At 36.0% G+C, this 12,724-nt stretch overlaps 2 protein-coding genes across 34 annotated transcripts in view; one reads left to right on the top strand and one right to left on the bottom strand.

Annotated features, from left to right (window-relative positions):
• LOC129577994 (V-type proton ATPase 116 kDa subunit a 1) overlaps positions 1-9,689 on the bottom strand; it is a 26,073-nt gene extending 16,384 nt beyond the window's left edge. For 5 of the 29 annotated variants that reach the window (XM_055465985.1, XM_055466001.1, XM_055466005.1 and 2 more), the window contains exons 1-4: positions 9,245-9,384; positions 2,092-2,298; positions 1,078-1,254; positions 856-984 (exon numbers count right to left, since the gene is read on the bottom strand). In XM_055465985.1, coding sequence (XP_055321960.1) covers positions 856-984; positions 1,078-1,254; positions 2,092-2,208 — 423 coding nt within the window. In that variant the 5' untranslated portion in view covers positions 2,209-2,298; positions 9,245-9,384. Of the gene's footprint in view, positions 1-855; positions 985-1,077; positions 1,255-2,091; positions 2,299-5,254; positions 6,736-9,244; positions 9,385-9,461 lie in introns of those variants that run through there. The other 24 variants (XM_055465980.1, XM_055466000.1, XM_055466003.1 and 21 more) reach the window with 17 other exon arrangements.
• On the top strand, positions 6,654-12,724 carry LOC129577997 (set1/Ash2 histone methyltransferase complex subunit ASH2). Of its 5 annotated transcripts, XM_055466007.1 has the most exons (9): positions 6,654-6,816; positions 7,508-7,724; positions 8,484-8,662; positions 8,762-8,924; positions 9,040-9,209; positions 11,264-11,644; positions 11,742-12,028; positions 12,179-12,436; positions 12,537-12,724. In XM_055466007.1, the coding sequence occupies exons 2-9, from the start codon at positions 7,699-7,701 to the stop codon at positions 12,639-12,641; spliced, it is 1,569 nt and encodes a 522-aa protein (XP_055321982.1). In that variant the 5' UTR covers positions 6,654-6,816; positions 7,508-7,698; the 3' UTR covers positions 12,642-12,724. The 5 variants fall into 5 exon arrangements, with proteins under 5 accessions (XP_055321982.1, XP_055321981.1, XP_055321985.1 ...); XM_055466006.1 differs by lacking the exon at positions 6,654-6,816 and having other exon boundaries at positions 7,701-8,237; XM_055466010.1 differs by lacking the exons at positions 6,654-6,816; positions 7,508-7,724; positions 8,484-8,662; positions 8,762-8,924; positions 9,040-9,209 and adding exons at positions 9,303-9,713; positions 10,488-10,912.

Below are 12,724 nucleotides of genomic sequence, written 5' to 3'. Positions count from 1 at the left end.
AAATATGGGGGAAAAAATCATGCGGAAATTGTTTTGATTAACGAAGATTAATATTTGTGATAAAAAGTTACAGAATCACTAATCAAATAAATAGAAGAGAGAGAGAGAGAGAGAGAGAGTGAGAGACACACCAAAATGAAACAACGGAATATTGTACACAATCAACGGAATAGAAGGAAAATAAAAACGATCGAAACAAAAAGGGAATATATATATATATAAATATATATAACAAAAGTACAGAGATATAATATAAAAAGTATGAATAATAACAACTTAATTAAAAACCGATCTTAGAAAATCGAAGGAATTTGAGAAAAAAAAAACAAAAACAAAAACAACATTAAACAATTAGAAAAAAAATATATCGAAACTTGAATAAAACAAATTTGAAATTAAAAAAAAAACCAGTTGATTTGATAATTTTCATATCATTTCTCTTGCTTAAAGAGTCGGAATGTGTCTTTGTGTTCGCGAATTTAGATTTGCATTTGGGGATTAGCCGACGCATTACTTGTTCAAGGGAGACAGAGAGAATTTCAGTAGCGAAAAAAATTAATGGGATCGACGATTAAATTTCTTTTTATGCACACTAAACAGCAATTTTTTTTCGGCTGTTACATATATTCCAATTACAAGCGCGCACACACACACTGCATACACACGCTCGCACAAAACAAACGGTTTATTGTGCCGCCATCATTACCGTTAGTAAATCAAGCACACATGTTTTGGCGCAATGATATTTAAGTTCAGCCAAAGATCATTGGGCTTTTGCGCATAAGAAAACAAACTCGAAAGTAAAAAATAACGCAAAAATTGTCTTCAACAAATGGAAGTGTAACGGAATCTTACCTCATCGAAGAATACTTGAGTTTTACGGAGTATATGTTTTAACTCAGTCAATTCCAGGTAGTTACGCTTCAGTGCTTCGGCATTCTGGTTGACCTCACGCAATTCATTCTCCAGTTTCTCGAATGTTGCCTGCACGCAAAGAGAATGTGTTTTTGTTGGTAAATCAATTGCCGGGCCTATCGATCACGATCATCGTGCTATCGAATTTATTTTTAAACAAACCTCTAAATCAATCATTTCACGTGGTTGCGGTGCTTCGGGACTTTCATCCGAATTTGCCATTGGTATGCCATCCTTTTTGATTTCCTTTTCCAAATATCGCAATTTTCGTTCCATCTCATCGCAACGGCGCACTTCATTCACGAATTTACGTTGAAACGCATTCACATCCGGATTTAACTAATGGAGAAAAGCAATCAGAACAAAAATTTGCACATATTAAATAGGTGTGAACGGATAGCGAATGTAGGCCAAAGGGATATTGCAACTTTTTTGACCAGAAAAAAACGCCATCTTACGTCGTGCCCGTAAATTATTTTACTGTACATTTAGATGGTAGAGCTTGAACAAAAGTTCGATACTATGCATAAACTTGGAAAGAGCTTGATAAACTTGATGAAATTCATATATTTTATGGTCGCTGCAATACCCCTATGATGTGGGCATTTTAGCTTGATTCTGGAACCGCTGTTCCAACACATCACACGTCAACATACGAAGCTACTTATTAAAAGTAAGTGGCTCTTCCAATAAATGCTTCGAAATTATTTAACCATTACACTATTACACAATAATGAACGAAATAGATGAAAAAAAAAATCGATCGCTCGAAGTAGAAAAGTGGAATGAACAAACCGGTTTTTATACAAATGTCATATGCCTTAGCGTTTGACTGATTAATTTTTCTTTTTCGGTGTGTGTGTGTGTGTGTGTGTGTGTGTGTGTATTTCGTGTGTTGTTCCTTTCATGATTATAAATGCGTTTAGATCACATGTTTGATATTTATTTCTCAGCATCTAGCAAAATGCTGATTGAATAAGTACACGTGAGTTGAATTACGTATACAAACAAATCCAAATGATATCTTAATTTTGTTTGAAATGATCATACTCCATTAATTCAGCATGTTATCGTTTAGATATTTGGTTAAAATGTGCTGCCTAATTTCCATGTCAAATAAATATAATTGCCGTTTTGGTTGTTTTTTTTTGTTTGTTTGTTTCAAATTATACTTACATCACGAAATTGAACCAGACCCAGTTCTCCCAGCTCTGAGACGCATGCATAAGCCGCTTCACTTTGCAAAAAGAGCTGACACAATGTCATTTCTTCACTGCGAAATAGTGACCCCATAGTTGATGTTTTTACTGTTCTTCACCGCAAACCAAGTGCGAATCGGTGTTTTTTTTTCTCCTTTCTTCTCGTTACGTTGTGTTGTCAAACCTAAAGACAAAATGGGGCGAAAAATTCAAATGCCATAAATTAGAATGACATCTTTTTCTCATTCAAAGCTATTTATCACATATATCTAAACGCCGAGGGCAGATGTTAACAATTAAGTGATCTTTGCTTAGCTGGTGTAAATGCAATAATGTTTGACGACAATTGTCATTAGATAAATATGTATACGGAAGCCTACAACGTCATGTTGAGATTCTGCAAAGACTAAATTGTTATGTTAATTGGTTGCATTGTTACTATTTGGATGGCGAATGACAAAATTATTCACACAATCCTTATCTGTAACACCTCGAAAAACTAAGTCGGTTGCTCCGATTCCGAAGGGAGCGAGAGAGAATGCGCAAACCGAAAAAAGGAGTAGCAGTTGGGAATAGAGTAGCAAAAAAGCGCACGTATTTTCTTGTTTGAATTCAATTTTCAGAGAAACAGTCGATTTGCAAGTTTTTCAAATTGAATTAACATGTATTTCTTTCGGTTGTTTTGCCCCTTGACGAAAGTGTATCAATTTTCTTTCGGCTTTGACATAAGCGTCATTTAAACAATGCATAAATACGTGCGCGCCTGGCACATGCGTGATATTCAACGAACGTCTGAAATTGGATACAATTCGCATTGTTTTACGAAGAACAAAAAAAAAATGAGAAAAAAAGCGAAAATTTATTGAAAGGTCATATTTGCTTGGCGTTAATTGGAAAATAATCGCCGAAATTCCCCAACCAAGATCGATCGATCGATCAATCGACTGAATTTTGTGCTAATACATCCAGCCAATGTGTGGCTGGTACAAAATTGAGCACACATTTGAATTTGTTTACCGTACAAATTATCGCCTACCAATTCTTTGGTATCGGTCTTTAGTTTTCTAATCTGCACGAAAGATTTTTTAAACAAAACGAAACCAATCACAGAAATACACTCAGCGAATGTCATCGGTCGGTGGTCGGTTTGTCATCGCTTCAAATTTAATTATCATGAAACGTTTTTTTTCTCATTGCGTGAATCCCCCCATCATAGATCAAAACAGTGTTCAACACATCACTGACGTTTTAATCTGCGTACGATACTAAATTGATTGCGGTTGAGTATTCAGTGAGTGAATAAAATCAAGCAGCTATTAATATCGTGTTGTGATGGGAGTTTTTGAGGCACAAAACCGATATGAGATAGTTAAATGCACATAGCACGTACATATGAAGCGTCATCACATCTCACCGAAGATAGATCTAATCGCGTTGGCTATTCAAAATAAGTTCAAGTGTGACATTCGCATGAAATTGCATGCAATTTGAATTGACGCTATCAAGAATGCAACAAAAATCAACACAGCATGTCTGTCGGTGTTTGATGTCGGCAATTCGGTTACAGTGAATTATGTTCGAATTGTGAATTTTGAATGTTAGTCACAGAATCGACGACGACAACGACATAGACGGTGGTGGTGGTGGTGGCGGCGGCGGCGGCGGCGGCTGGTTGTGCTCGCATTCATGCCATGCCGTGCCGTTGCTATGCCTCGTGCCAATTCGCCGTTTTTGCCAATTGTTTTGGGTGTTTGCTTTTCCATTCGTGTGTTTTCTCAGCCAACTGTCGATCAACACTGAGTGGCCTGCAATTGCGAACGGTGATTTGTTTCTGTAATAAAATAGGTAACGAATCTGTTGACGGATCGTTAATGTCTCCATAAACGAATGAAGGTTACACCGTATGGTTTTTTTTCTCTATCTCTCTCTCCCTCTGTGTACTTTTTCGAATAATCGTTATTCGAACGATAAACTAAAATCAATATGAGCATGGAACAATAACACAGAAGATTAGAACGAACGATATACGGTAGAGAATTATTTTTTATGGTACAGTAATTTTGAGCATTTTGCAGGGTTTTCATCAACTTAAATGATATGTTGCATGAAATTGTGATGCAACAGTTTGGAATTTTCATTTCGTACATGTTTTACACCCAAAAATGATATCATGTTTGTCGAAAAGTTTGAAAAACTTGTGAATTATCAACAAAACGGTCGTTTTTTTTCGGCGATACGCAGCAACTATTCATTATGCACTGTGTATATTTTTTGGGCAAGGCATTGTTTTCCATTCATTTACATATGATGCTAATTGTACGCCTTTTTCTTTCGCATTTATTCATGCTGCTTAATTCATTGTTTCTGTTCATTGCTGTTGATCGCCGAGCGGTTTCCTACTCGGGCAAATGTTTACATAGTTGGAATGAGTAAGATACAGTTTATTTTTAGGCGTTTCATTCGCTTTTGCACATTTTCTCATGCAATTGCTCGATGTGTGTTTAGTTGTTTTTTTTTACTTCATTCTTCACTCTTTTTCTCTTCTCGGCTCTTTGATTGAGTTGTATATTTTGTGGCCCAAATCTAATGATATTGAACAATGTCCGACACCGCGTGCGGTGTTTCGATATTAATTTTTATCTCTCTCTGGAAATTATCAATGACAATGTAAATCTGCCGTTTAGATAGACACATAGCATATCGACCGTTTATTGAAAACCGCAATTTTTTCATCGAGCATATGCTACGAATAATTCACGGTGTCTACTTAGAATTAAATTTTATTCTTATCACATTTTCAATCTTCCACATTTAATTAGTGAATTGATGTAACACGACTGATTTATTTTTTCTGTTGCTTTTCTGTGTTCTTGTTGTTTGTTGTTGTGTAAAATCATGTTGACTGGTTTTGATTTTTACTTAAAATTCAACAAAAACATTTTTATGCTGAACACGAACAAATTCCTTTGCTAACCTATTTCACGGTTATTCAATGACTTTTTGCACAATTTGCTGTTCTTTTCGATTGCGGTATGTAAAAGTTATGGTGAGAATTTCTAATTCCACACAAAAAATCAATGAACCACCATAGAAAAACAAATTTTTTTGATTGAAAAGTCTTATCGATTCGATTTGCTTACTTTCTTCGAATTTTCTCCGTGAATCACACCACTTTTTCGGAAGAGATATAGATGAACCAAAAAAAAAATCAATAATTTAAACGATATAGCTGTACGGGTCAGGTAGTGTAAGCGTCAGTACACGACGAAACAACCGAAAGAAAATAAAAAAAATGTGTATGCTATTGTAAAAGCACCAGACCTTCAGTACTGGCAACTAATGACTGACTCAAAAGACAGTTTTGTTAGACACTATCCAGTTCTGCGCATACCAACACCAATGCATCTAGCTCGTTTTGATATCTCTCGTGTTCACATGTACAAGGCGCACTCGCGATCCGACTGGCGAAAATCACAAACAAAATTCAATGGGGCCTTTATACATTATTATATTCTTTTTCTCTCTTGTTTCTGTATTAAGTGTTGGCGGCACGACATCATCACGACACAGGGCCTATATGCCAATACAATATGAAATGAAGCGGCCGTATGTGTTTTTCCAATGATCAAAACAATGGGCAGATGTAAAATGAATGAAAAGCAAACAATTTATAGAAAAATTTACATGTGTGAATCGAACGATTAAAGCGCGTTATCAAATTGTCGAATTACAAAAAACACATGAGTGATACTCTTTTTCATATTGTTTTTTTTTCTCTTCTTTTTCTGTATTGACGAAATGGAACGGAATAAACCATTGCGATCAACAGGGATTTCAGTTTTGGTTGCAAGAGTAACAACCTGACAATCAATGCTCATTATCGAATAGACGACATCAAAACCACACATTCAGCATAAATGAATTGTGTATATGAAATGAATCACTGAATTTCTGATTGGGTATTTTCATTCTCTTTCTCTCTATCTTCGCAACCAATATCAAAATACGAAATGCAAGCCAATGAAATTGCACAAACTGCAAAATGACATCGATTTATTTTTATCACTTTATTCATTTGGCACCGAAACACTTACTCAAAAAATTATATAAAATTGTCACTTTTTCTTTTAAAAAAACGCTTCTTATGAATGAGAGCAAGAAAATTCTAACAAAACAGATGGGAGGAAAACGGGATATTTTATGTAAAGGTTATAAGTTTTATACACTTTTGTATCGCTTAGTTCTTTTTTCGCGTCAGAGATTGCATTATCACGGTTGAATGCCATTCACTCACACACTCCCACCATAAAATATTAATTGATCAATGAAATTTTACCCAAAAGATTTATTTCTTTTCTGTGCTGCTCCAACAATCCGTAAGTCTGGTATGCAGGGAAAAATGCCTTTATTCGAAAGCCAACGACACACAGAAAATATGGCGACTTGTCAAACGTGTGAATCAGCTGTTGGTTACTATGTCTTTTGACAGGCGACGACACGGAAATCGAAACCCAGCGGAATATGAAGAGAAATGCATGAGAGTGAAACAGTGACTATATGCAGCTCTGTCGCTTGTCTTGACTGTGGTCAATGCAATTGAATAGAATTCAACGGAATGCGACTAGAAGAAATAGTAAACAATTACACAGAAAGGTTTCATGCGATAAAAGGAGTTTATTTTGTCATCGGACACTTTTGGAAGGTAAAGAGTCAAAACCAACTTTTTGGATGAAAATCAACGTCGAAGAGACTTACGAATCTCACATAAATATTAATTCTAAAGCTAAGTACACAGTTTCTCGTGAAATGAAAAAATTTCTCCGGTGAAATTTTCACAGGTGATATTTGTATGGTGTTTCTTATTTTTGAATTGCAAGCATAATGATTTTTGATGTATAAAACAGCTAACTCATTCCAATATCAACACGACACATGAACAAAGTTGGTTTTTGAGTTCATTCTTCTATGTGTTTTGTCTGAACAAATTTTTTTCACAGTCGTGAAAAATATTTCGCGTGCAAAATGTACTCGAAATTTTTTTCACGGCCTTGAAAAAATAAGAAGGATCAAAATACATTAAAGAATGAACTCAAAAATCAACTTTGTTCATGTATCGTGTTGATATTGGAATGAGTTAGCTGTTTTATACATCAAAAATCATTATGCTTGCAATTCGAAAATAAAAAACAGCAATACAAATAACACCTGTGAAAAATTCACCGGAGAATTTTTTTTCATTTCACGAGGAACTGTGTACTTAGCTTAAAACTGAAGACTGTGGTGGAATTAGTTCATCGAATTTTCACCATCGGAATAAACTGATGAAAGACCATCGAAAGGTATAGTAAACATTTACTATGTTTTTCGGTTCAACAATTGCTTCATTCGAATAGGTCAGGGAAATAAAACGAGAGGTTCCCCTATCGTCAGCACACCTGATAAAACGTACAACAGCGGTTACCTTTGATGTCACCGATTACTCGAATGATGGTGCACAATTTTTTAAATAATGAGTGATACGTAGTCAGTGGCGAAGAGATTATTAACGGTTCCCATTTCCGTGTGTTTCATTTCATGTATCAAAATGGGTGTCACCATGAATGTATTCAAGTAAGTCTAGAAGAAAACCTACTCCAGTAGAAATTTGCAAAATCACGATGATCGATTATTGTTTTATTTCCAAACTTTTCACTGTTACAAGTTAAATCCACCGAAAACTGCATTTCGCTCCCAATTCCGTCGATTCGCAGGTATGAATGCGCTTGTAGTGAACCCTGTGTAAACAAGCATACAGTATTTGCGCGCGTCGTCTGTCGGTCTTTAATAAAAACATTGACACCGAGTTGGTTGTAAACAGAGTTGAGTCTGTTCAATCAACGAATTGTAAATTCGTTTAATGTTCTCAATTGTTTCCATATAAAATTGTTAAAGACTGAACTGTATTAATCGATTGCCAGAATTGTAAATGTGGCTAAAATCATTTTTAAGTTTTAAACGCCAATAGAATTGTATTAAAATGGATGTTTTAAGTGAAGATAGTCGTTCGGATTTCGAGACAAAAAGCAATCAGACTGCCGACGATAATGGACGCATAGACGAAAGACCAATGGGGAATTGCTACTGGTAATAAAAAATGGGATTTAGAAAACAAATTTTTATCGAAACCGCCGCCGTTTATTCACTTGAAAAGAATGTTGCTTTCAAAGTTTCTACATGTGAATAATTCATTGTTTGTTTAAAAGTCTGACATAACCTCAAATGCACTAATGGCTCTTTATACAAATGATAAACAATTGGATCGATTTGCCTACTTTAAAATGGGCTCTAAGTTTTTATGCGTGTTTTTTGTTGTTGTTGTTTTCATTTCAGCGGTAAAGACCGAAATTTAAATATCCTTGAATTGCTGTGCGCAACATGCTATCGCTGGTTCCACGAATCATGTATCGGATTTCAAATGGGCAAATTAATTCCGTTTGCAACGAATTATATCTTCTTTTGCAAGAATTGCTCACCCACCGGGTTGGAGAGCTTCCGTAAATGTCAAGCAAGTAAGGATATTCTCTTGGATTTATACACATTGCAAAATACGAAACAAAAAATGACATTTTTTTCCAAAATTGAATTTGTTTTCTTCTTTGTTTTTGTAGCCATATCACAAATGTGTGTGACAGCGATTGCAAATTTGCAACAACAGCATCAAAAGAAAGGCAAACTCAAGTATCTCTTTGATAAGGATGCCGATATAATTCCGTATATGGAACAGTATTGGGAGTCAATGACAACGATGCCCCGGCGTGTAACACAATCATGGCAAGTATTTTTTTTTTAATTTATAGTCGTCATAGCATGTTGACACCATCGAATGCACACTTTTAAGCTCGGTCACTGAACAAGCTGTTTAATATCTTCTATTGATATGGTATAGGTATAGCACGGTGCAAAAGACATTACTAAAGGATAATGCTGTGTTCACTTTCGAAGATGGTCAGCAAATGTTTGGATTAGTCACAAATGATCTCACAGTAATCAAACCAAATTACGAAGCAATGGTTAAAGGCGGAACACTTCGAGTCACCGATGACGGTTATGCACAAGGTATTGTATCTATTGAAAATACACTCTTCATTTACCTGGTTCAACAGTTATGGTGTTCGGTTTAAATGTTAAAAAGATAGAAAAAAAATGTTCAGTTAATAAATTGCTTCGTCGAAATTCACTTCGACCAGTGTGTAAACTATCACTCATATGGAATTCATGACGCTGAATTCACACTCTTACATATTTCGATACTACTAAACATTGTATTGTGCTTGTGTTACGAAACGAGAAAAAAAATTCAAAGCCTACTTGATGAGTTTGGCGACTGTGCAGTGTTCGTCGACACCGTTTTCAAAATCAATTTTCAAAACAAATATGTCCACCATTAAACTCCTAGCGACAGCGAATATTGAAAATCGATAATTTTTCAAAACATTAAAAAAGAGAGAAAGAGAAATGAAACAACAACGACAATAAAAAAAAATAACACTCATACAATAGATCGCCTAAATCTTTGGCAAACAATTACTTTGCAATGATTTTAATGATGAAAACAAATGAGTAAATGCCGTATAGTGTGTAGAATCGTCCGATTCATATACCATCACTTGTGGACGCGTTCTATTTATTTGTGATTGTACATGTTCTAGGACTGTGTGTGTACATGTGTCTATAAATATACATAAGCGTGTTTCGCTAGTGGATCGCATAGCGGTCGTTTTATGTTCAGTGTGCCTTTGTGGCTGTCATTGCTAGTGCTTCGCACTTTCGTTTCGATTACAATATTTTTCTTCTATTTCTTCTGACTTCGTTGTTTGCGTTGGTTTTTTTTTCTTCTGTTTCTTTCACTCGTTCTCTGTCTCGCTCGTTTTTCAATAATTCGGTCCGTTTTTTCGATAAGAAATGTAACAAACTAAAGAAAATTCATAGAGTAAAACTATCGGTCGGTTTGTGTGTCACTCTTTCTCTCCTTGTTCGTCATAAAACCAATTCGTTGCTTTGTGTTGCCATAAATTATGCATGTGTGCGACTGAATTTGACGAGCATATACACAAATATACGGAACGTAGTTATTATTACGTACGCGTTCGGTTTGCTTTTACCGTGTGCTGTATATTCAATCTGTGTGTATTTACGCGAGGCAAACGAAAAACTCAATTCATATTTTTTTTTTTTTTGTTCTTCCTATTTATGTACACAACTATTTTTTTTTTCTGTTCGGTTCCGTTTGACAAGTGTTTAGTTCCTCTTTTGCCCTAACACACACACCGATTATTCTTATTGTTTTTCAAATCAAAATTTGTAATTATTTTGCATTCTCAACGCTTGGATTAGATGTAGTTGTCAGAAGGTGCGGGTGTGAGATAAGTTGGGCACATCATGAAAGTGAAGCTAAAATATGCGACAAAATTCGAACAATTGACAACATTTCGATTGACAATAGCGGAATAAAACCGATCGAACTTGAAAATTTACACTTTCCATCGTAACATTTCGACCAATATAGATGCGTGGTATTGGGACCATTACAGTTGTTCCGTGCTATTTATACATTTTGTTACATTCGCTTCGTTAATCGATCAATATTTGACGACAGTTATCGCGTTGACACAAAACATTTATTCTTTTTTTTGTTTTTCAACTGTTGTTGCTGCTGTTGTGAGCTAATTTGTTTAGTGTTGTTTCGAAATTGACTTGTCATTCGGGGTTTGAACTCATTTCACTTCCGCTGCGATACCAAACGATGGAGGAAAGTACACGTACGTATCATTTAGCCGCTGAGTTCATATTAATCACTTCTCAAACCAATTTATTTGTTCTAATTCATCCATAAAATACCAACCAATAAACAATCTCTCTTGCTAGCAATGCTACGGCACCTTTCACCGACCCTCAAACACTCGAATACACATACACAAGCATGTATATGTGTGATTCACAATATTGAACATTCATCCTTACCAAAAGTCATATGGCGAACAAAGTCATTTATTCTTGAACCCAAAAAAAGTGAATTGTGCTCTCGACACAAGTTCGCAACACCCATGAGCAAAATAAATTGCGCAACAAATGTCAGATGATAATCATTGTTTATTATGTTTGTGTTACAGCAAGTTTAACAAAAGGTAGACCGAACAAACGAAAATTGCCTGGAGGTGATCAAGGGCCAACGGGTAAAAAAGGACGACCCAGTTCCGATATCACAGCAAATGTCAAGTTGCCAGCACATGGTTATCCATTGGAGCATCCGTTCAACAAAGATGGATATCGATATATTCTCGCTGAACCGGATCCGCATGCACCATTCCGACAAGAATTTGATGAAAGTGCCGACTGGGCGGGTAAGCCGATTCCCGGCTGGCTCTATCGATCACTTACACCCAACTCGGTTCTGTTGGCACTTCATGATCGTGCACCTCAGCTAAAAGTGGCCGAAGATCGACTGGCTGTGACCGGCGAAAAAGGATATTGCATGATTCGTGCTTCTCATTGTAAGTATTTTGTTTCATTCGAACGTTTTCATCCGTTTTTTTTTGTTTCAAAGAAATAATTGTGTCAATAATTTGCTATGTGTTTTCTTTTGTGTAGTTGTCACAAGAGGAAATTGGTACTTCGAGGTAACCATTGAAGAAATGCCAGAAGGTGCAGCAACACGAATCGGATGGGGTCAAGAGTATGCCAATTTACAAGCACCATTGGGCTATGACAAGTTTGGATACTCATGGCGATCGCGTAAGGGTACTAAATTCCATGAATCATGCGGAAAGACATGCAGCCCTGATGGTTACAGTGAAGGCGATACGCTTGGCTTTTTGATATGCCTACCAGAGACTGGGCCGAATAGAGATTACATGCCGAACACATTCAAAGATCGGGTATGCATTCAATGTCATCATTTTCTAATTTCGGTCTCTTGCGTCAAATCGCTTGGACTTGACCCGAGAATTGGTTTAATTGGCCGTTGAATTCCTTACGTTCAACAAATTAACCGTGCTTTTGTTTCTCTAAATTTCCATCAAATTTAGCCGCTGGTGAAATTCAAGAGCCATCTGTACTATGAGGACAAGGATAAAATAACCGAAGCGTTGAAAAATCTGAAAACAGTGCCCGGCAGCAAGATACTTTTCTTTAAGAATGGGAAATCTCAGGGAGTAGCATTTGAAAATATTAACGGTGGTGCCTATTATCCAGCCATTTCAATTTACAAAAACGCAACCGTAAGCGTTAACTTTGGACCAAGTTTCAAATATCCAGAAATTGAACAACGATTCAAGTGCAAAGGGGTGAGTTAATTGACTCTATCGATGGATTTCTTTGAAAGCGAACTCTTTTCAAACTTAATTAATGTTTCTTTTATTCTCTTTTCGTTTGTTATTTCGTCAGATGTGCGATCGAGTGGAAGAGCTGATTTGCGAGCAGTCACTGGCCGACATGGTCTATTTCTCGGATAACGATGGCAAATTGCGGCTGGATACATTTAATTTATAAGGAACAATTTTGAATTTCAATGAGATATATGTATAGACAAATGTTCAGTGTATAAGATCAAAATAAAAACAAAATTGAACAAA

This window comes from Sitodiplosis mosellana, unplaced genomic scaffold, assembly GCF_009176505.1.
Source record: "Sitodiplosis mosellana isolate CC-2019 unplaced genomic scaffold, AAFC_SMos_1.0 Smas_scaffold_6226, whole genome shotgun sequence".
Lineage (NCBI taxonomy): Eukaryota > Metazoa > Arthropoda > Insecta > Diptera > Cecidomyiidae > Sitodiplosis > Sitodiplosis mosellana.
This window is presented reverse-complemented; position numbering and strand designations above follow the sequence as displayed.

Excerpts from the sequence above, each read along its gene's own strand:
- LOC129577997 (XM_055466006.1), top strand. The coding sequence starts at position 8,131 with ATGGATGTTTTAAGTGAAGATAGTCGTTCGGATTTCGAGACAAAAAGC. Across the intron at positions 8,238-8,483 it reads CCAATGGGGAATTGCTACTG|CGGTAAAGACCGAAATTTAA; the intron begins GTAATAAAAAAT and ends TTTTCATTTCAG. Across the intron at positions 11,645-11,741 it reads CATGATTCGTGCTTCTCATT|TTGTCACAAGAGGAAATTGG; the intron begins GTAAGTATTTTG and ends TCTTTTGTGTAG.